Source organism: Natator depressus, chromosome 23, assembly GCF_965152275.1.
Source record: "Natator depressus isolate rNatDep1 chromosome 23, rNatDep2.hap1, whole genome shotgun sequence".
Classification (NCBI taxonomy): Eukaryota; Metazoa; Chordata; order Testudines; family Cheloniidae; genus Natator; species Natator depressus.
Window position 1 is genome coordinate 19,962,820 of NC_134256.1, and position 20,430 is coordinate 19,983,249.

The window sequence follows — 20,430 nt, forward strand, 5'->3', positions numbered from 1 at the left end:
TGTTTTCAGGGGCACTTGGAGGCCCCTTGGTTAGCTAGTGTGATACACTGTGTGTGTGTTTGTGTTTTAGACTTGGTGTGTGTGTGAAAGAGAGAGAGAGAGACTATGTCTGGGTACGTGAAACTTCACGTGTGTGTGTGATTCTCTGTGAAAGGGAGAGAGAGACTGTGTGGGTATGTGAAACTGTGTGACGCTGTGTGTGTGGGGGGGCCTTGTGAGTATGCAGGAGACAGTATGTGTGTGTGACACTCTGTGTGTGTATGAGACATCACATGGACATGTCTGCGCGTGAGGGTGTCAGTGTGTGTATGAGCCGCGTGTTTGGCACTCTGTGTGTGTATGAGCCAAGTGTGTGTAGCGCTTAGTGAGTGTATGAGGCATGTGTGTGTGACACTGTCAGGGTGTGTATGAACTGTGTGTGTGACACTCTCATTATATGAGCTGTGTGTGACACTTGGGATGTGTATAAGCTGTGTGTGTGTGTGACACTGTCAGGGTGTGTATGAGCTGGGTGTGTCTGTGTGACAGTGTGTGCATGCAAGCTGTGTGTGTGTGACACTGTGAGTGTGTGTGAGCCACATGTGTGACAGTCAGTGTGCGTGCAAGCCATGTGTGTGTGACAGTTAGGGTGTGTATGAGCTGTGTGTGTGCAAGCCATGTGTGTGTGACACTGTCAGTGTGTGTATGAGCCATGTGTGTATGTGACACTGTCAGGGTGTGTGTGTATGACACTGTCAGTGTGTGTGCGAGCCATGTGTGTATCTGACACTGTCAGGGTGTGTGCAAGCCATGTGTATGTGACACTGTCAGAGTGTGTGTGAGCCATGTGTGTGTGACAGTGTGTGTGCGAGCTGTGTGTGTGTGAGCCGTGTGTGTATCTGACACTGTCAGGGTGTGTGCGAGCCGTGTATGTGTGTGTGTGTGTGTGTGTGTGTGTGTGTGTGTGTGTGTGTGTGGCCCATTGTGTATGTGACACTGCGTGTGTTTGCGCATGACACCTCCACCCAGCTCTCTCCCCACACTCTGGCTTGGGGAATCCCCTGGCGGCTCCCCCCAACACCCTGCACCCCCAAACTCCACCCTCTCCCCAAAATACCCCCTAACACACACACACCTTCCCTCCTCATCCCTCTCCCACAGTGCCCCAGTGCTGCTGAGGCTGGTACCATGGAGAAGGTAACCATGGAGACGCTCCCCCCTCCATCTCCTGCATCTCTCCGCCCTCCCCCCCCTCCCTTCCTCTCTCCTTTCTTTGGGCTTCTGGCCCTGACGGACAGCTCCTGGGCCCAATCAGCGAGCCTGGCGGTGACTGGGGGGGGTCTGTCCGAAGGGGGTGGGTCTTGTCTCCATCAATTCCAGCAGCCCCGCTCCCCAGCCAGGCGGATGCCGAAATCAGCCAGCCTCCCATTGGATTTGATCCTCCTTTTCTTCTCCCCTTCCCCCCCCATCCACTTCCCCGCCCCCCCATCCCTGGAAAAGGGGGGGAACCCAGACGTCGGCCCGGATCTCCCCTCCCCCACCCCAGTCTTCCTTTCCGCCCTGCATCCCACCCTCCCCAATTTTTCTCCCCCCACTCTATTGTTGGCATGGGCATAGCCCGTGCCTGATCCTTCCTATCGCTTGGCCCCCGCCAGCCCTCCGCTGGGTGGATTGGCCCCTTCCCTCCTTCCCCTGGGGGCCCTGAGGCGGAGGAAGGAAGGAAGATGCTTCAGGATGAAAACCAGGTAGCAGCCCAGGCCAGGCCGGCCCATCTTCCCGGAGATGCGAAGCCGGGGTGCCCTCTGGCCCGGGTCCCCCTCGCCCCGTCGGATGTGTGAAAGCCACCGGGCGCGCCCCCCCTGTCCCGCGCACCTCCCCCGTCTCAGGCGGCGGGGCCCGCGCCTGGCTTCCCTCCCCCGGGTCCCCCCCGCTCCCTCCCCGGACCTAGGCCATCTCCCCGCCGGTGGCCCCCGCCGATCGATGCCCGCCGAGCCCCGACAATGCTAAGGCAGGGGCCCGTCATCCTGCTGGCTGCCTCTATGTCATATTTCAACCCGGACAGAGCGTTGGCAGCGCCGCTGGAGAACGGTGAGCCCTGTGCCTGGACGGCCTCCCCGATGTCTGGGCACGTGGAGGGGACAGATCCCCTGTCGGATCCACCCCCTCCGGTCCTTCCACCTCTTCATCCCTCCTCTGCTTCCTTCATCCCTTCCGTCGCTGTAACCTGCTTACCATCCCTCCTCCATCCCTTCCTTGTTCGCTCTAACCTGCTTTCCATTCTTCCGCCATCCCTCCCTTCGCTCCCTCCCTCCGCCATCCCCTTCCTTCGCTCCCTCCGTCCACCATCCCCTTCCTCCTTCATCTCTTCCTTCGCACCCTCCATCCGCTATCCCATTCCTCCTTCATCCCTCTGCCATCCCCTTCCTCATTCATCCCTTCCTTCGCTCCCTCCCTCTGCCATCCCTTTCCTCCTTCATGCCTTCCTTCGCTCCCTCCCTTCGCCGTCCCCTTCCTCCTTCATCCCTTCCTTCGCTTGTTCCATCCGCCGCCCCATTCCTCCTTCCTTCCTCCGCTGTCCCATTCCTCCTTCACCCCTTCCTTCGCTCCCTCCATCCGCCGCCCCATTCCTCCTTCCTCCCTCCGCTGTCCCCTTCCTCCTTCATCCCTTCCTTCACTCCCACCCTCCACCATCCCCTTTCTCCTCCATCCCTCCCTTTGCTCCCTCCCTCCACCGTCCCCTTCCTCCTCCATCCCTTCCTTCGCTCCCTCCATCCGCCGTCCCCTTCCTCCTCCATCTCTCCCTTCGCTCCCTCCCTCCGACATCCCCTTTCTCCTTCATCCCTTCCATTGCTGTAACCTGCTTACCATTCCTCCTCAATCCCTTCCTTGTTTGCTCTAACCTGCTCTCCATACTTCCTTCATCCCTCCCTTCGCTACTTCCCTCCGCCATCCCTTTTCTCCTTCATCCCTTCCTTCGCTCCCTCCCTCCACCATCCCCTTCCTCCTCCAGCCCTTCCTTCGCTCCCTACCTCTGCTGTCCCCTTCCTCCTCCATCCCTTCCTTCACTCCCTTCTTCCGACGTCCCCTTCCTCCTTCATCCCTCTGCCGTCCCCTTCCTCCTTCATCCCTCCCTTCGCTACCTCCCTCCGCCATCCCTTTTCTCCTTCCTTCCTTCCTTCTCTCCCTCCCTCCGCCGTCCCTTTCCTCCTTCATCCCTCCACCGTTCCATTCCTCCTCCATCTCTCCCTTCGCTCCCTCCCTCCGACGTCCCCTTCCTCCTCCATCCCTTCCTTTGCTCCCTCCATCTGCCATCCCCTTCCTCCTTCATGCCTTCCTTCACTCCCGCCCTCCACCATCCCCTTCCTCCTCCATCCCATCCTTCGCTCTCTCCATCCGCCGTCCCCTTCCTCCTTCATCCCTCCCTTCGCTACCTCCCTCTGCCGTCCCCTTCCTCCTTCATCCCTTCCTTCGCTCCTTCCATCCGCCGTCCCTTTCTTCCTTCATCCCTCTGCCATCACCTTCCTCCTCCATCCCTTCCTTCGCTCACTCCCTCTGCTGTTCCCTTCCTCCTCCATCCCTTCCTCCTTCATCCCTCCGCCGTCCCCTTCCTCCTTCATCCCTTCCTTCGCTCCCTCCCTCCGCTGTCCCCTTCCTCCTCCATCCCTTCCTTCGCTCCCTCCCTCTGCCGTCCCCTTACTCCTCCATCCCTTCCTTCGCTCCCTCTATCCTCTGTCCCCTTCCTCCTTCATTCCTCTGCCATCCCCTTCACTACCTCCCTCCGCTGTCCCCTTCCTCCTCCATCCCTTCCTTTGCTCCCTCCATCCGCCGTCCCCTTCCTCCTCCATCCCTTCCTTCGTTCACTCCCTCTGCCGTCCCCTCCCTCCTCCATCCGTTCCTTCACTCCCTCCATCCGCCATCCCTGTCCTCCTCCATCCCTTCCTTCGTTTCCTCCCTCCGCCATCCCCTTCCTTCGCTCCCTCCCTCCGCCATCCCATTCCTCCTTTATCCCTCCGCAGTCCCATTCCTTCTCCCTCCCTTCCTTCACTCCATCCCTCTGCCATCCCCTTCCTCCTTCCTCCCTTCCTTTGCTCCCTCCCTGCCATGTCCCATTTCTCCTTCCTTACTTCTGTTCCACCTGCTTTCCACCCCTCCATCGAGCACCCCTGTTTGTGCGCCCGTCCCCTCCGCCGACACGACCCGGTCACTTTGTGTGTCATTTGTGGGGCTGGGTCGGGATGGGGGTTTTCCTCCCCCACGGCTGGGTTGTAAGTTTCTCTTCTTAGGTGGCCAGGCCAGTCCCCTCCACAGAGCGGCTTAGTCAGTCCCGGGCTAGTGACATGTGTTTGTGTGGCGGCAGGAGGGTGGGGATGGGGTGTTGGGAGTTGGGGTGCTGGTGGCGGGGGGCGCGTTATGGATTTTGCGGGGAGGGGAGAGGTCCACATTTCGGGCGGCTGGGCCTGTTGTGCCACTGATCTGTGGCACCCTGGTATAACGGGAGTTTGTGGGACCTGGGCCTTGTTCCCAGCAAGTTGGTTGAGGGGGTGTGTCTGGGTCCAGTCCCCAGATCAGGTGTTTGGGGGCGGTTTTGGGTCAGGTTTCGGGAGGGGTAATTGGGGGTGCAATAGCTGTCGGCCTGGTGCCCGGTGGGTGAGTTGCAGGTAGTGTCTTGGCCCAGTTACTAGTGGGGCAGTTGGGGGTCAAGGCCCAATTCCTAGTCAGTGATTTGGGGAGGGGTCTTGGCCCAGTTCCTGATGGGTGAATTCGGAGGAGTCTGTCTGTCTGTCCGCGCTCCACACCCATCCATCCATCCATCCCTCGCCCCCTCCCCAAATCCTGCATTTGCCACGAATTAACATTTCAACGGGAACTGGGCGTTATTTGCCCTGTAACGCCCGGAACTGGTCGTGGTTCCGATGCGGTTTTCCCTACAGAGCTCAATCACGACAGTCCCAGCAATGGGGGAGGGTCCGGACCACTGGGGCATGTTGTGAGGGGGGGAAGAGGAGTCTGGGCAGTGGTCTTCAAGAGCGGGGAGGGGGCCTGAATTAACAACCGTGTGGGAGCTATGCAGAAATGAGCTGTTATGTCAATAGCTGATCACAGTGATTTACCAGTCCCCCGCCCTGCCCCAGAGGTGGGCGCATCTCAGTGCCATGCAAGGGATCCCTGTATAACCAGCTCCCGTGCCCCGCCCCAGAGGGGCTGCATCTCAGCGCCGGGTGAGTTCTTACTCTCATTTCTCTCTCCCCTAGATGGTCTGTCCCAAGGCCGGTTCCCTCTTGCACCCCCATATGCCGTGGTCTTGATCTCCTGTTCGGGTCTCCTGGCCTTCATCTTCCTCCTGCTCACCTGTCTGTGCTGCAAACGGGGAGATGTCGGCTTCAAGGTGAGAGGTGGCTGGGGCTGGGGAGGAGCACAGCTGGGTGTCACAGGGCACGTTGGTCTTTTAAGGGAAAACCACACACCTGGAACACCCCTGTTCTGAGCCTGGGTCCACCTGCCTTCCACCCCTGGGATTTGTGGTTCCCAGGCCATGTGCCTAGAGAGACATAGGCCCTAGAAAGGAGGAGGCAAGTGGAGAGAGACATGATACCCCAGGTCCCCATGCGTCCCTGTCTGCTTGCACCCTGCAGGAGTTCGAGAACCCAGATGGGGAGGAGTATTCGGGGGAGTACACGCCACCCGCCGAGGAGACCTCATCGTCCCAGTCCATCCCAGACGTCTACATACTGCCGCTCTCTGAGGTCTCGCTCCCGGCTCCCAACCAGCAGATGCCCAAGACAGGTAGAGGACATGCTTGTCTCCCAACTGGGTGTGATACATGCCTGGACTGTGGGGATGGGGTGGATTGGAAAACCAGATTCTTGGTTGTCCAGTGGGAATGGGCTATGTTAGCTTGGTTCTAGGCTAGTCAATGGAGACTGGGTGCCTCTGGTTCTTGGTGAGTCAATGGGCAAGGGGGAGTTCTGGTTCTAGACTAGTCTATGGAGGCAGGGAGGCTCTGGTTCTAGGCTTGTCAGTGGGATTGGTGGTACTGGTTCTAAGCTAGTCCATGGGGAGGCATTGGTTCTACACTAGTCAACTGGGATGTGGTGACTCTTGTTTTAGGTAGTTGACGAGGATGAGAAAGCTCTGGTTCTAGGCTAACCAACATGGAAGAGGTTATTCTGGTCAGTGGAGATGGACTGACTCCATTTCCAGGCTAGCCAATGGGGATGGAATGGCTCTGGAAATAAGGTTCTAAGCTACCCAGTGAGTGTTGAGACACTATGTGTAGACCCACCAGGATCTAGATCAGCCACTAATTATTTATTAGGTCAAAACTAGACCTGACAAAGGGGCTGAAATGGCTGCAGCCTTGAACTAGCATCTGGGACACAATGGCATTAGATGCCACATTCTGGATCAGCAGATAGGGCAAAAGACCACAGACCACGTTCTAGACTACCCAATGAGGATGCAGAGATTCTGGTAACCACATTCTACATTAACCAGTGAAGATTCAGTGACTGGAGGCTGGGATCTAGAGTAGCCAGTGTAAATGCAGCAAATCAAGAAAGCAGGTTCTAGACCAACCAATGAGGCAGCAGTGACACTGTAAAGCAGACTCTAGACTAACCAAATGTGGAAGTAATGACACTGGGAAAGAGGGTCTAGACTAACAATGTTCTAGCTCTGGAAATCTCTTGATAGACAAGTAATGTTCTAGACTAACTAGTGTGGACAAAGCAGCTCTGGACACCGTGTTCTAGATTAGTCTATGACACTAGGGTTTATTAGAAAAAGTGTTCTCAGGTGCAATGACTCTCGCAACCCGATTCTAGACCAGTGAGATTCTAGACGAGTGGGTGCAGATGAAGCAACTCTGGAAAGCACGTTCTAGACTAGCAATCGAGGTGTCCGCTCCATTCGAAGCCATGTTCTAGATGACCCAATGGGGATGCAGTGACTCTGGGAACATGGTTCTAGATTAGCCAGTGATTCTGGAAGCCGTGTTGCGGACGAGCCGATGACCCAGCCTCCTGGGGGTCTCTGAAGGAGGATCGCGACCCCCTGATCCTAACCTCTTTCCTGCTGGGAGGAGGGATTGGATGAAGGTGGGTAGAGGGCCGTCACGGGAGCTCCCTTCTCCCCGGTGGAGGTGCTGACAGGGTTCAGCCCCTCCTCACCCTCCTGTGTCCCCTTCCAGACCTAGTGAAGCATCTGGGCTTGAGCCGGCAGCACCTCAGCTACCTGCAGGAGATCGGGAACGGCTGGTTTGGGAAGGTGAGTGCGCCTCCCCTGCCACTTTGCTACCTGCTCCTCCCCCCCGCCCCCGGCCTCCACAGGTGTCACACCCAGGGGGGGGACTGGCTGGCTCAAGGGCGCAGGGAATGGGGCACAGGGCCTTTCCCCTCTAGGGGGCGCCGGCTCCCACCCTGCCCCAGGGCAGGGACTGGCTGGCTTGGGGTGGGAGGGGGGAATGGGGCTCAGGGCCTTTCCCCTCTAGTGACGGGGAGCTGTTCCCATCTGACACTCCATTTTGTTGCCCCTGCGTGAAACAAGTTTGCGGGGTCTCAGCAGCCCCCGCACCAGAGAGGCCGAGGGCTGGACGGGCCTCAGAGACTGCACGCTCATCTGCCCCCCTAGTGGGGGTCCCCCACCACAGGCGGAGGCATGGGGGGGGATGGGGCCCCATTGGGGTGCAGACCCTGTGGTATGACTGTCAGATCTGTCTCCTAGGTGATCCTGGGGGAGATCTTCTCTGACTTCACCCCAGCCCAGGTGGTGGTGAAGGAGCTCCGGGTCAGCGCCGGACCCCTGGAGCAGAGGAAGTTCCTGTCGGAGGCTCAGCCCTATCGGTAATTAGGGGATGGGGGATCCCCAGAAGTTGCTGCATCTCAGCGCCGGGCGAGGGGTCCCCGTATACCCAGTCCCTGTGCTGCACCCCAGAGGTGGCTGCATCTCAGTGCCAGGCGAGGGGTCCCCGTATACCCAGGCCTCGCGCCCCACCCCAGAAGCAGTCACATCTCAACATCCTTAGAGCACAAAGATAAGAGGAAACCTGTATCATGCAGTGGTGTGAAAGCAGCCCATGGTGGTCCTGCTTCAACCAAGACTTACTGAGATTGGGGGCAGGGCTTGCCACACCTGTGTTTAAAGCCACAGCATCGAGATAAAAGTCCCACCGCTAAAAATCACCCCCCACACCTCCTTCCCCAGCCCGTCAGTATGGGAGGATCTGGGAAGGGTTTGGAGGAGCTAGTCACTGGGATCGTCCCCCACGCCTCTCCACTGAGGATCCCACAGCATCTTCCAGCCCTTTGGGAAACTTTCTGCCCCCTGTGGAAAGGGCAGGAGCCTCCCCCCCACACACACACTTTGCAGAGGGGGAAATCGAGGCACGTGGGGGAGGGGCTTGCCCAGACCAAGTCATTGTCAGAGCTGCCGAGAGAACCCAGGAGTCCTGGCTCCCCACTCTAACCACCAGACTCCCCTCCCCTCCCAGAGCCAGGATAGAACCCAGGCATCCGGGTGCCGCTGTTGCCATGGGGAATGACAGTGCTCTCGCTCTCTCTCTCTGTCCCCCCTGCTTTGAAGAAGCCTTCAGCACCCGAACATCCTGCAGTGTCTGGGGCTGTGCACGGAGACCATCCCCTTCCTGCTCATCATGGAGTTCTGCCAGCTGGTGAGCGCGGGCGGGGGCTGCGTGGGGATGGGGGGGGCGTGCGCAGTGCTGCCCCCTCGTGGCTGGGCTCAGAACAGCCCTGTGGGGGTGTGTGTGGGGCGGAGGGGGGTGTCCCCCGCTACCCCCGGTGGCTGGGCTCAGAACAGCCCTGTGAGTGTGTGTGTGTGTGTGTGTGTCCTGATGGCTCTGTGTGTGTGTGTGTGTCTCCTGATGGCTGGGCTCAGAATGGCTCTGTGTGTGTGTGTGTGTGTGTGTGTGTCCTGATGGCTCTGTGTGTGTGTGTGTCCCCTGATGGCTGGGCTCAGAATGGCTCTGTGTGTGTGTGTGTGTGTGTGTCCTGATGGCTCTGTGTGTGTGTGTGTCCCCTGATGGCTGGGCTCAGAACAGTCCTGTATGTGTGTGTGTGTGTGTGTGTCCTGATGGCTCTGTGTGTGTGTGTGTCCCCTGATGGCTGGGCTCAGAATGGCTCTGCGTGTGTGTGTGTGTGTGTGTGTGTGTGTGTGTGTGTCCCGCTGCCCCCGATGGCTGGGCTCAGAACAGCCCTGTGTGTGTGTGTGTGTGTGTGTGTGTGTGTGTGTCCCATCCCACTGCTCTCTGGTGGCTGGGAGCAGAACTCCCCGCTGTGTGTGTGTGTCTGTCCGAGAAGGGGAGTGCGCCCTCTCCTGGGGACAGGGCGCACTGCCGACCTGTGTGTCATAGCCCCATGCTGCCAGAGCTGGGGGGGGAATCCCCACTGTACCAGCTACTGTGGGCTCCGAGGTTGCTCCCGGTTGCTGGAGGGGTACGGTGGCCCCCGCGGTGCCCCCGGTGCCCCCATCTGTGCCCCGGCCTGCCTGACCTCTCCCCCATCCCTCCCCCATTGCCCCAGGGCGACTTGAAGCGCTACCTGCGAGCCCAGCGCCAGGCCGAGGGGCTGACCCCCGACCTGCTGACCCGCGACCTCGGCACCCTGCAGCGCATGGCCTATGAGCTCACCCTGGGGCTGCTGCACCTGCACAAGAACAATTACATCCACAGGTGAGCACCCGGACGCCGGGGTTCTCTCCCGGCTGCGGGAGGGGAGAGGATTCAGGGGGTTAGTGCCAGGAGGGAGGGCTGGGGGCCAGGACTCCTGGGTTCTATCCCACCTCTGGGAGGGGAGGGGGGTCTAATGGTTAGAGCAGGGAGGACTGTGGGCCAGGACTCCTGGGTTCTATCCCACCTCCGGGAGGGGAGGGGCGTCTAATGGTTAGAGCAGGGAGGACTGCGGGCCAGGACTCCTGGGTTCTATCCCACCTCCGGGAGGGGAGGGGGGGTCTAGTGGTTAGAGCAGGGAGGACTGGGGGCCAGGACTCCTGGGTTCTATCCCACCTCCGGGAGGGGAGGGGGGTCTAGTGGTTAGAGCAGGGAGGACTGGGGGCCAGGACTCCTGGGCTCTGTCCCACCTCCGGGAGGGGAGGGGGATGGAGGGATTAGAGTGGGGGTGTCTGGGAGGTAGCGCTCTCCCCAGGGCAGGTGTGACACAGGTGGGGTGTCCCCAGGGAAAGCTGCCGACTGCTGACTGGGGTCTCCCCACGTTCCCCCACAGCGACCTGGCCCTGCGGAACTGCCTGCTGACCTCCGACCTCACCGTCCGGGTCGGCGACTATGGCCTCTCGCACAACAACTACAAGGTGCGAGCCCTGGGGTGGGGCCGGGCCTGGCTGGCTCAGGGGGGTGGGGAATGGGTCATGGGGCCTTTCCCCTCTAGGGGGTGCCGGCTCCCACCCGGCCCCAGGACAGGGCCTGGCTGGCTCAGGGGGGTGGGGAATGGGTCATGGGGCCTTTCCCCTCTAGGGGGCGCCGGCTCCCACCCGGCCCCAGGGCAGGGACTGGCTGGCTCAGGGGACTCGGGGGGGTTCCTGCCCGGTGCTGACCCCTCTACCCCCCGCACAGGAGGATTATTACATCACCCCCGACCGGCTGTGGATCCCGCTGCGCTGGGCGGCGCCGGAGCTGCTGGACGAAGTTCACGGGACGCTCGTGGTGGTGGATCAGAGCAAGGAGAGCAACGTCTGGTGAGTCCCGCACTGTGTCCCGGCGCCCTCTGCCCCCTGCCGAGCCCCCGGGCAGCTGGGGCCGCCCCCAGCCTGAGGGGCAAATGGTCAGTAAGGGGGAAGCTTTGGCAGGAGCATTGTCTCAGAGCTACCTGTTCTACATGGCTGTTAACCCGCCCCCGTGCCCCACCCCAGAGGGGCCGCATCCCAGCACCGGGCAAGGGGTCCCTATATAACCAGCCACCACACCCCACCCCACAGGGGCTGCGTCTCAGCGCCGGGTGAGGGGTTCCCATATACCCCCGCCCATGCCCCACCCGAGAGGGGCCGCATCTGAGCACTGGTGAGGAGTCCCCGTTTAACCAGCCCATGTGCCCACCCCAGAGGGGCTGCGTCCCAGCGCTGGGGTCCCGTATACCCAGCCCCCGCACTCCACCCTAGAGGGGCCACATCCAAGCGCCGCACGAGGGGTCCCCGTATACCCAGCCTCCGCGCCTCACCCCAGAGCAGCTGCATCTCAGCGCCGGGCGAGGGGTCCCCGCACTCACCCCGTAACCCTGCTCTGCCCAGGTCCCTGGGGGTGACGATGTGGGAGCTGTTTGAATTCGGCAGCCAGCCCTACCGGCACCTGTCGGACGAGGAGGTTCTCGCCTTCGTCATCAAAGAGCAGCAGATGAAGCTGGCCAAGCCGCGCCTGAAGCTGCCCTACTCCGACTACTGGTGAGCGCTGGCTCCCTGCCCCACAGCTGCCCCAGCTCCCCGGCAGGTCCCAGCAAGCGGCTGGGTCTGTGGGGAGCTAGCTGGCCATGACCCTAGCCTGGTACAGCCGCTCCGAAGGGCTGAGGACCACCGGACTCGGTGTGTGCCTGACGGGCTCTTCCATCGCTGACAGCCGCGGGTGGTTCCTGGCTGGGCTGTTGCTGGGCCCCATCACTGCTTCATTTCGCCGTTCGTCTTGTCCTGCTTTGCTCTGTGTCTCCGGCTGTTGTTTTCTGACTGTTCTTCTTTCTCTCTGACCGTTGTTTTCCGACTGGTCCTCTGCCTCCCTCTCTCTAGCTGTGGTTTTCTGACTGTTCTTCCGTTTCCGACTGTTTTTCTGTCTCTACAGATTTTACTTTCTACTTTTCTGTTTGTTTGTTTTTTCTGGCTGTTCTTCTGTCTCTGGCTGTTTCCCCCCCTCTTGCTCTTTCTGACTTCTGTTTCTCCAGCTGATGCTTCTGACTGTTCTCTGTCTCTTTGGCTGTTATTTTCGGCCTGTTCCCTCTTTGGCTGTTTTCTGACTGTTTTTTCTGTCTCTTGATTTTTTCTGTCTTCTGTTACCAATTGGTCTTCTGTCTCTACCGCTGGTATTTTCTTACTGTTCTTCTGCCTCTCTTCCGAGCTGTTCTCTTCTCTGGCTGTTATTTCCTGACTGTTTTCTCTCTCTCCAACGGTTCTTCTGTCTCTCTCTGACAGGCTGTTTTTCCCCCCGACTGTTCTTCTGTTTCTGCCTGTTCTTCTGTCTCTCTCTGAGTTTTTTTCTGGCTGTTCTGCTTCTTTTTGACAGTTCTTCTGTATCTTTGGCTGTTACTTTCTGACTGCTCTGTCTGTTTTTCAATTGTTCTGTCTCTTTCTGGCAGTTGTTTTCAGACTGTTCTTTCACCTCTCTCCAGCTGTTTCTCTGGCTGTTGTTTTCTGCCGGTCCTTCTGTGTCTCTCTGGCTGTTCTTCAGTCTCTACAGCTGGCTTATTGTCTCTCTCTCCCTCTGGTGGTTCTTCCACCTCTCCAGCTGTTTGTTTTCCGACTGTTCTTCTCTGACTGTTCAATCCCTCCCTGCCCTGACCGCCCCCTCTCCCTCCCCTTGCAGGTACGAGGTGATGCAGTCGTGCTGGCTGCCGGCGCCACAGCGTCCCACGCTGGAGGAGCTGCACCTGCAGCTGACCTACCTGCTGACGGAGCGCTGCCACGCGCAGGCGGAGGAGAGTTTCGAGTGGCGCTGGAACGCCCTGAAGCCCAAGCGCTCGCCGGCCGCCTCCCCCCCAAGCCGGCGCCGCTCGGAGGAGATCTCGGCCTACCCGCTGCTGGATGGCTTCCAGGGGGCCGACCTGGACGATGTCCTGACGGTCACCGAGAGCAGCCGGGGGCTGAACTTCGAGTACATGTGGGAGAAGGCCCGGCTGGGGCGCTGGAAGGCCGGGGCTGCCCCCTCCAGCAACGGCGGCCTGGCCGTGCCCGGCGCCAATCCCTTCTACGAGGCGCCCGCGCGGCAGAGCCTGGAGACGCCCAGCGTGGTCCCGGTGATTAGCGCCCGCAGCCCCTCGGTCAGCAGCGAGTACTACATCCGGCTGGAGGAGCACGGGGACGGGGAAGGGCCCGAGGGCACGGTCTGCACCCCCAGCCCCGTCTACGAGCGCCAGTACGGGGTGCCCGGCTCCCCGCCGGAGCCCCTCTTCCCTTCCGACTGGGACCCCATTGAAGCAGGCCGGGGCAGCCCCCCGCCACCAGCCCGCCGCCACCTCCTGCCAGAGGGGCCGTCCAGCTGGGCCCCCGGTGCCACCAACCCCTTCATCTCGGCGTCCCGGGAGCCGGCGCGGCGTGGGGCCAACCCCTTCCGGGCCGAGATCCAGGAGACCTCGCTGATGGAGCCGGCGCCGGGGGGCGTCTTCCTGGGGGAGTCGCTCCTGCACGTGTACCGGGAGCTGGAGGAGCAGCAGCACAGCTGGGACTGCGAGGGGCTGGAGGAGCGGGGGGCCGGGGAGACGCTGGCGGGGGACCCCTCGGAGTTCCGCCCCTCGCCCCCCTGGGACCGGGAGCCCTCGCTGATGGAGGAGCAGAGCTCAGCCGGCAGCACGGACGGGGAGGACGCCAGCAGCGGGGGGGCGGGCGCCGCAACCCCCTGCTCTGCCCGCTCTGCAGCCGGGGCGGGCGGTGCCGCTGCGCCCCGGGCCGGGGGGAGGTCGTGAGCGGCTGGAGCAACCACGCCCCCATCGCCCGGCCCCACCGCGACAGCTACGGCACCGAGGACGACTCCTCCCTCAAGGTGGAGCGGGGCTCCCTGGCCGACTGCCCCATCCTACTGGGAGAGGGGCCCCCCGGGGCCGGAGAGGGCGGGGCCGGGCCGCTCGCCCCGCCCCCTTTGGCCGGGGCGCCGCCCCCGCCCTCGGCGTTCTACGACCCGCTGATGGGCGCGGCTGTGGTGAGCTACGAACTCCAGGACTACCCCAAGCGGGGGGCGGCCGGGCGGCCCCCGGGCTCGCCCTTCCCCGGCCTGACGGCCGCCTGCTGCAGCGTCATCGTGCCGGTGGAGATCCCGCCCCTGGCCACGCTGGCGGAGAGCGCCGACGAGGAGACCATCGCCATCGTGCCCGAGGCTGCGGACGGCTTCGCGGACGGCCCCCAGATGGGCCTGGCCCTGGCGGGCCGGCCGAAGGGCCCGCTGGACTCCGGGGACTCGCTGGACCTCCCCTCCAACGCCAGCTCCTCCGAGGGCTGCAGCCCGGCCTCCCGCTTCTCCTCGCCGGGCCAGAAGTTCCCCGACAGCGGCTACGAGACGGAGAGCACCTTCTCCCCGGAGCTCCTCGTCCGGGAGGCCGAGGAGCGGACCGAGGAGGAAGAGGACGGGGAGCTGCCTGGCCAAGGGGACGCCCCCCAGCTGCCCCCCACGCCCCTCTCGGAGTCCACCAGCGACCTGACACTGTCGGAGGCGACGCCGGGGATGGAGGAGGAGGTGGACGTGGGGCGGGGGCTGGCCTGTTTTTCGGACAGCGAGGCAGAGGGGGGCCAGGGGGAGGAGGAGGTGCCGGCAGCGGGGCAGGGCGGGGGGCAGCTGGCCAAGACAGAGGCCGGCTTCGTGGTGCAGGTGTGCAAGGAGCAGCTGCTGGTGTCGCTGCGGGAGAACATCACCCGCAACCTGCTCTGCAGCTACCGGGACCCAAGGACCCCGGCGTCCGGGGCCCCAGCTGCCAAGGAGGAGGCCGTGATCCGGCTCTGGGCCCTGGAGCCCGAGGGGGCCCGGGGCGCCCAAGACGAGGAGGAAGGGGGCGGCGGAGAGGCGGCAGGCGGGCCGCCCCAGGAAGAGGAGCAGGGGGCAGAGAGCGAGGAAGGGCAGCTGGATGGCCAGGGGGTGCCGGAGCTGAGCGGGGAAGCCCCTGTCCCCAGCCCCGAGGGGGCCGACCCGGCGTCTGAGCAGCCGCAGCCCCACTTGGACTTCAGCACGGCGGGGAGCCCAGGCAGCGAGGACATCAAAGGTGGGGAGACGCCAGGGGCCGGGGGCGCCATCGGAGGGAGGGGGCAGGGACCGTCTGGGGGGAGGGATGGGGGCCATCTGGGGGAAGGGATGGGGACCATCTTGGGGGGAAGGGGGTGCCATCTGGGGGAAGGGATGGGGACCGTCTGGGGGGGAAGGGGGCGCCATCTGGGGGAAGGGAGAGGGACCGTCCAGGGGGAAGGGTACCCTCTGCGGGACAGAGGAAGGGAGATGTGGGGGGGTGGAGGGAGGGATGATGGGGGTGTGGGGCGGCGGGGACGGTGGCAGGGATGGATGGGGGGGGAGGCGACCCTGACCTCTCAACCCTGACCTTTGCCCCCCCTTCTCTCCCCCTGCCCCATCCCCTCCTGCAGCCAAGGTCTCGCGCCTGTCGCTGGCGCTGCCCCCGCTGAGCCTGCAGCCCTTCGCCGGCCCGGGGGGGCGGAAGGGCTGCGGGGGGCTGGCGCCGGAGGAGGAGGGGGCCGGGCGGGGGGCGCCGGGGCCGGGCGAGGAGGAGGAGGATGAGGAGGCGCCGGGCGCCGGGGGCGTCCCCATCGTGGTCAGCGACTCGGACGACGGGCGCAACCTGCGCGGGCTGCTCAAGTCCCCGCGCTCGGCCGAGGAGGCTGCCGAGCTGGACCGGAAACGCAAGATGGTGTCCTTCTTCGACGACGTCACCGTCTACCTCTTCGACCAGGTGAGGGCGGGGCCCGGGGGATGTGGGCGGGGCCTGGGGGATGTGGGCGGGGCCCGGGGGACTGGGGCTGGACCAGAAACGCAAGATGGTGTCCTTCTTCGACAACGTCACCGTCTACCTCTTCGACCAGGTGAGGGCGGGGCCTGGGGGATGTGGGCAGGGCCTGGGGGATGTGGGCGGGGCCCGGGGGATGTGGGCGGGGCCCGGGGGACTGGGGCTGGACCGGAAACGCAAGATGGTGTCCTTCTTCGACGACGTCACCGTCTACCTCTTCGACCAGGTGAGAGCGGGGCCCGGGGGATGTGGGCGGGGCCCGGGGGACGGGGCTGGACCAGAAACGCAAGATGGTGTCCTTCTTCGACGACGTCACCGTCTACCTCTTCGACCAGGTGAGGGCGGGGCCTGGGGGATGTGGGCAGGGCCTGGGGGATGTGGGCGGGGCCCGGGGGATGTGGGCGGGGCCCGGGGGACTGGGGCTGGACCGGAAACGCAAGATGGTGTCCTTCTTCGACGACGTCACCGTCTACCTCTTCGACCAGGTGAGGGCGGGGCCTGGGGGATGTGGGCGGGGCCTGGGGGATGTGGGCGGGGCCCGGGGGACTGGGGCTGGACCGGAAACGCACGGTGGTGTCCTTCTTCGGCGACGTCACCGTCTACCTCTTCGACCAGGTGAGGGCGGGGCCTGGGGGATGTGGGCGGGGCCTGGGGATGTGGGCGGGGCCCGAGGGACTGGGGCTGGACCGGAAACGCATGGTGGTGTCCTTCTTCGATGACGTCACCGTCTACCTCTTCGACCAGGTGAGGGCGGGGCCCGGGGGATGTGGGTGGGGCCTCGGGGATGTGGGCGGGGCCCGGCGGATGAAGGGCGGGGCCAGGAGAGCAGCAGGTCGAGTTTGGTGTAGGAAGGTGGGGATAAGGAATAGGGAGGAGCCATGGGTGTGGGGGTGATGGGAAGGGGGCGGGGCCAGGCCGGGAGTGGGCGGGGCCTATGGATTAATTCTCCCCCATCTGCTCCTAGGAGACACCCACCAACGAGCTGAGCTCACAGAGCGGCCCGGAGGGCGAGGGCGGCACCACCCAGGGCCCCACGGGGCAGCCTGCCCTCGAGGCCTTCCCGCCCGCCGACGGATTCAGTGAGCCCCGCACCACGGGGGTGGGAATGGCTCCCGGGGGGTGGGCGGGGCTAAGCCATCACCAATTATTTCATAGGCTCATTTGCTTATTTTAAAATGCTCATTTGCATACAGCCATAAACAGCAGCTGCCGGTCGACACCCCCTTGCCAGGGTGCCCCGAGGCGGGGGGCAGGGGAGGAAGCTGAGCCAGGGGGAGGTGGGTGCTCAAGGGGGCTCAGGAGAAGATGGGGGGCTAGACACAGGCCACATATCCCCATGGGGAAGGGGGCCTTGGTTGTGCCGACCAATGGGGGAAGGGGGTCTTGGCTACGCTGACCAATGGGGAAATGCGCATTGGCCGTGCTAACCAATTGGGGAGGGGACATCAGCCATGCTGACCAATGAGGGGAGGGGAGGTCAGCTGTGCTGACCAAAGGGAAAAGGGGCATCGGCCCCAGTGGGGATCCTTCCCTGGGGAGGGGCCATTGGAAGTGGGGTGGGGCCGGCCATGCCCCCTCTCACCCTCCCCCTGCCCCCAGGTGGCAGCTTTGAATGGGACGACGATTTCCCGCTGATGGCCCAGAACCCATCTTTCGTCTCCATGGTGACGGACCCCAGCTCAGGGGCCCTCCCGACGCCGCCCCCCGTGCTGCTCCCAGCCAAGGGGGCAGAGCCCAGCCTGATGGATGCCCTGCGCTTCTCCCGCTTCACCGTCTCCCCCGCCCTCGAGCCCCACCTGGCCCCCCGTGAGGCCGAGCTGGCGCCCACAGCCAGTGAGTGAGACGGGAGACCGGGGTGATGGGCCTGTGGGACTCATCCAGGGACAGGGAGGTGGCGGGATACCAGGGTAGATGGGCCCGTGGGGCTCTCCAGGGGCAGAGAGAGGGCGGGATACTGGGGTGATGGGCCCGGCCCATGGGCCTGATCCAGCGGGGCAGGGAGGAGCAGGATACTGGGGTAGATGGGCCTGTGGGGCTCATCTGGAGGCAGGGATGGGGGGGACACCGGGGTAGATGGGCTCATGGGGCTGATCCAGGGACAGGGAAGGGGCAGGGTATTGGGGTGATGGATGTGTGAGGCTGATCCAGGTCTTTTTGCTCTGTCCTTCTGCTCCTCTCTCCTTCTTTTCCAGACCCCATTGAGAACTGAGGCGGGGACCCACCCCGCAGCAATCAGGGACTCCATGGGGTGGCGCCAGGCCATTGCCCCCCCCCGCACCCTCACCCCCTAGCCTGGCTGGGAGACGCATGCGCCAGGCATGTTCTGGGGGACACAGAGACCCACTGGCACCCAGACGGGGGGGGCACAGCCAGCATTTTGGGGATCTCTCCCCCCACGAGTGCCCCCACAAGAACTCGCTTCTCTGGACAATTTTTTTACAGTGACTCAGACGATGGGGGGCAAGCAGGGGGGCAGCCAGGCTGCTGAATTTACCTGCCCCACCGTGCCCCTCTCTGCCCGCTTCCCCCAACATGGGCGTTTGCTGTCAAAACTCTGTCTTGTGCCAAATCCAACCTCGAGGGGCAGCGAGCTACGTATCGGGGTGGGGAGCTCAGATTGCCCCCCCCAGAGCAGCGTGGGGGTGGGGCCTGGAATTGGTCCCCCTACCAGTTTGTTTAACTCTTTGTGTCTCAAGCAAAGGGGGGAAATGCCCCATAACTCATCAGCAATGGGGGGATCCCCCCAACCAGCCCTGCCCCCCCACACTGTGGAATGTAGGCCCCAAAGCTGCCACCCACTTCCCCCTCCTGGAACCAGATGCCACCTGATGGATTGACAAGGGGGGGCATCATTATACAGACACCTTTGTGGCCCCCCCAGGATATGCACTGACAATGGAACACCCCTCCCCCCTTGCCCGCAGCTGGAGATCAGCTGGGGCCCCGGGGTTCAGTGGGGAGGGGGAATGATGGGGTGGGGGGAGATGGTTTGTCTTAAAAGGTCTGACGCTCACTGGTTTGTACTGGGGGCAGAGCGGAGACCCTGGGCTGGGGCAGGCGGCTGCTGGGTTATTACCAGCACTTGAGGGGGGCACCACCGGTTTATACTGGAAGCCTGATGGAGTCCGTGGGGGTTACAAAGCCTGTTGGGGGGGGGTTCACTGGGTATATTTTTTAGTCCCTGGGGCCCACCCCCTGCCTTTTGCCCATTGGGGTGCATGGGGATAGGCTTAGGGAATGGGGCACGGGGCCTTTCTCCTCTAGAGGGTGCCAGTTCCCATCTGGCCCCAGGGTGGGGGGACTGGCTGGCTCAGGGGGGCAGGGAATGGGACATGGGGCCTGTCCCCTCTAGGGGGCTCATCTACCTGGTATCCTGCCCCCTCCCTCCCAGATCAGACCCATGGGTCCCTCTACCCTGGTGTCTTGCCCCCCTGGATCAGACCCACAGGTCCCTCTACCCACGGGTCCCACCCCTCGCCTAGCCCTATCTAGCCTGTGTCAGAAGTGGGGCTGGGCCTGGATTTCACCGGCACCCTCCAGCGTGCGTTTCTGGATCAGTTTGTCATTAAGGGGGGGATCCACCTGCCCCCCCGGCAAGAACCGAGCCCCCCCACCACCACCACCTGCCAGGCAGCTGCCAAACAAGGCCGGGTCTGTAAATACGTGGGCATGGGGAGACCTTCGGCCTGCTCCCAATTTGCCAAAATGAACAAAGAGATTAAAAAAGAGTGAATATTAAACCCCAAGTGTCTTCTACCCACGAGCGAGCGAGTCACGAGGGGAGGCTGGCCCCATGGATGGCGGTGGGGTTTGGGGGGGGCGAGGTGTGTGTGTGTCGGGGGGAAGGAGGCTGTGGGGTGATAGATGGAGGGGTCGAGTGCTGCATTTTACAGGATAGCAGGATGGAGTGGTCGGTGCGGGGAAGGATGGATGGGGAGAGGTACATGGGGGGATGGCGGGGGGGGAGATGGCTGGACAAACAGAGCAGGTAGAAGGGACGAGACGGGCCAGCCATGAGTTGCTCCCCCCTGTGTGGGGCAGTTCTCCCAGCCACTGGGGGGCAGCACTGCCCCTCCTCCCCAGTTCAGCGAGGCCTTGGGGAGGGATTTAAATTAAACTTTATTAATGGTGGGGTCAGAGGCAGCATTGTCCAAGCTACTGAAGGGCTTGCTCCAGCATCATCCCCCCCCACCCCAGCGCAGGGCCCGGCCCTCCAGCAGGGGGCGCCAGGGACACACACACAGCGCAGGGTCTGGTCCCTCCAGCAGGGGGCACCAGGGACACACACACACAGAGCGCAGGACCAGTCCCTCCAGCAGGGGGCACCAGGGACACACACACACAGAGCGCAGGACCCGGTCCCTCCAGCAGGGGGCGCCAGGGACACACACACAGCGCAGGGTCTGCAGCCTCCAGCAGGGGGCACCAGGGACACACACACAGAGAGCGCAGGACCCAGTTCCTCCAGCAGGGGGCGCCAGGGACACACACACACACAGAGCGCAGGACCCAGTTCCTCCAGCAGGGGGCACCAGGGACACACACACACACAGAGCGCAGGACCCAGTCCCTCCAGCAGGGGGCACCAGGGGGACACACACAGCGCAGGGTCTGGCCCCTCCAGCAGGGGGCGCCAGGGACACACACACACACACACACACAGCGCAGGATCCGGTCCCTCCAGCAGGGGGCTCCAGGGACACACACAGAGCACAGGAGCCGGCCTCTCCAGCAGGGGGCGCCAGGGACAGCCAGACACACATGCAGTTTAATATCAGTCTAGGTGTAATTC

General features: G+C 63.0%; 1 protein-coding gene across 1 annotated transcript; it reads left to right on the forward strand.

Moving 5' to 3' along the window:
* Positions 1-1,553: 1,553 nt before the first annotated feature.
* Positions 1,554-18,639, forward strand: LMTK3 (lemur tyrosine kinase 3). The gene is given in 16 exon segments (XM_074937188.1): positions 1,554-2,067; positions 5,232-5,365; positions 5,613-5,763; positions 7,169-7,245; positions 7,702-7,820; positions 8,560-8,647; positions 9,516-9,664; positions 10,215-10,299; positions 10,562-10,683; positions 11,233-11,382; positions 12,509-13,518; positions 13,521-14,888; positions 15,262-15,584; positions 16,603-16,717; positions 17,238-17,471; positions 17,831-18,639. Coding segments are annotated over 16 exon segments (4,230 nt in total). The 5' UTR covers positions 1,554-1,979; the 3' UTR covers positions 17,848-18,639.
* Positions 18,640-20,430: the final 1,791 nt, after the last annotated feature.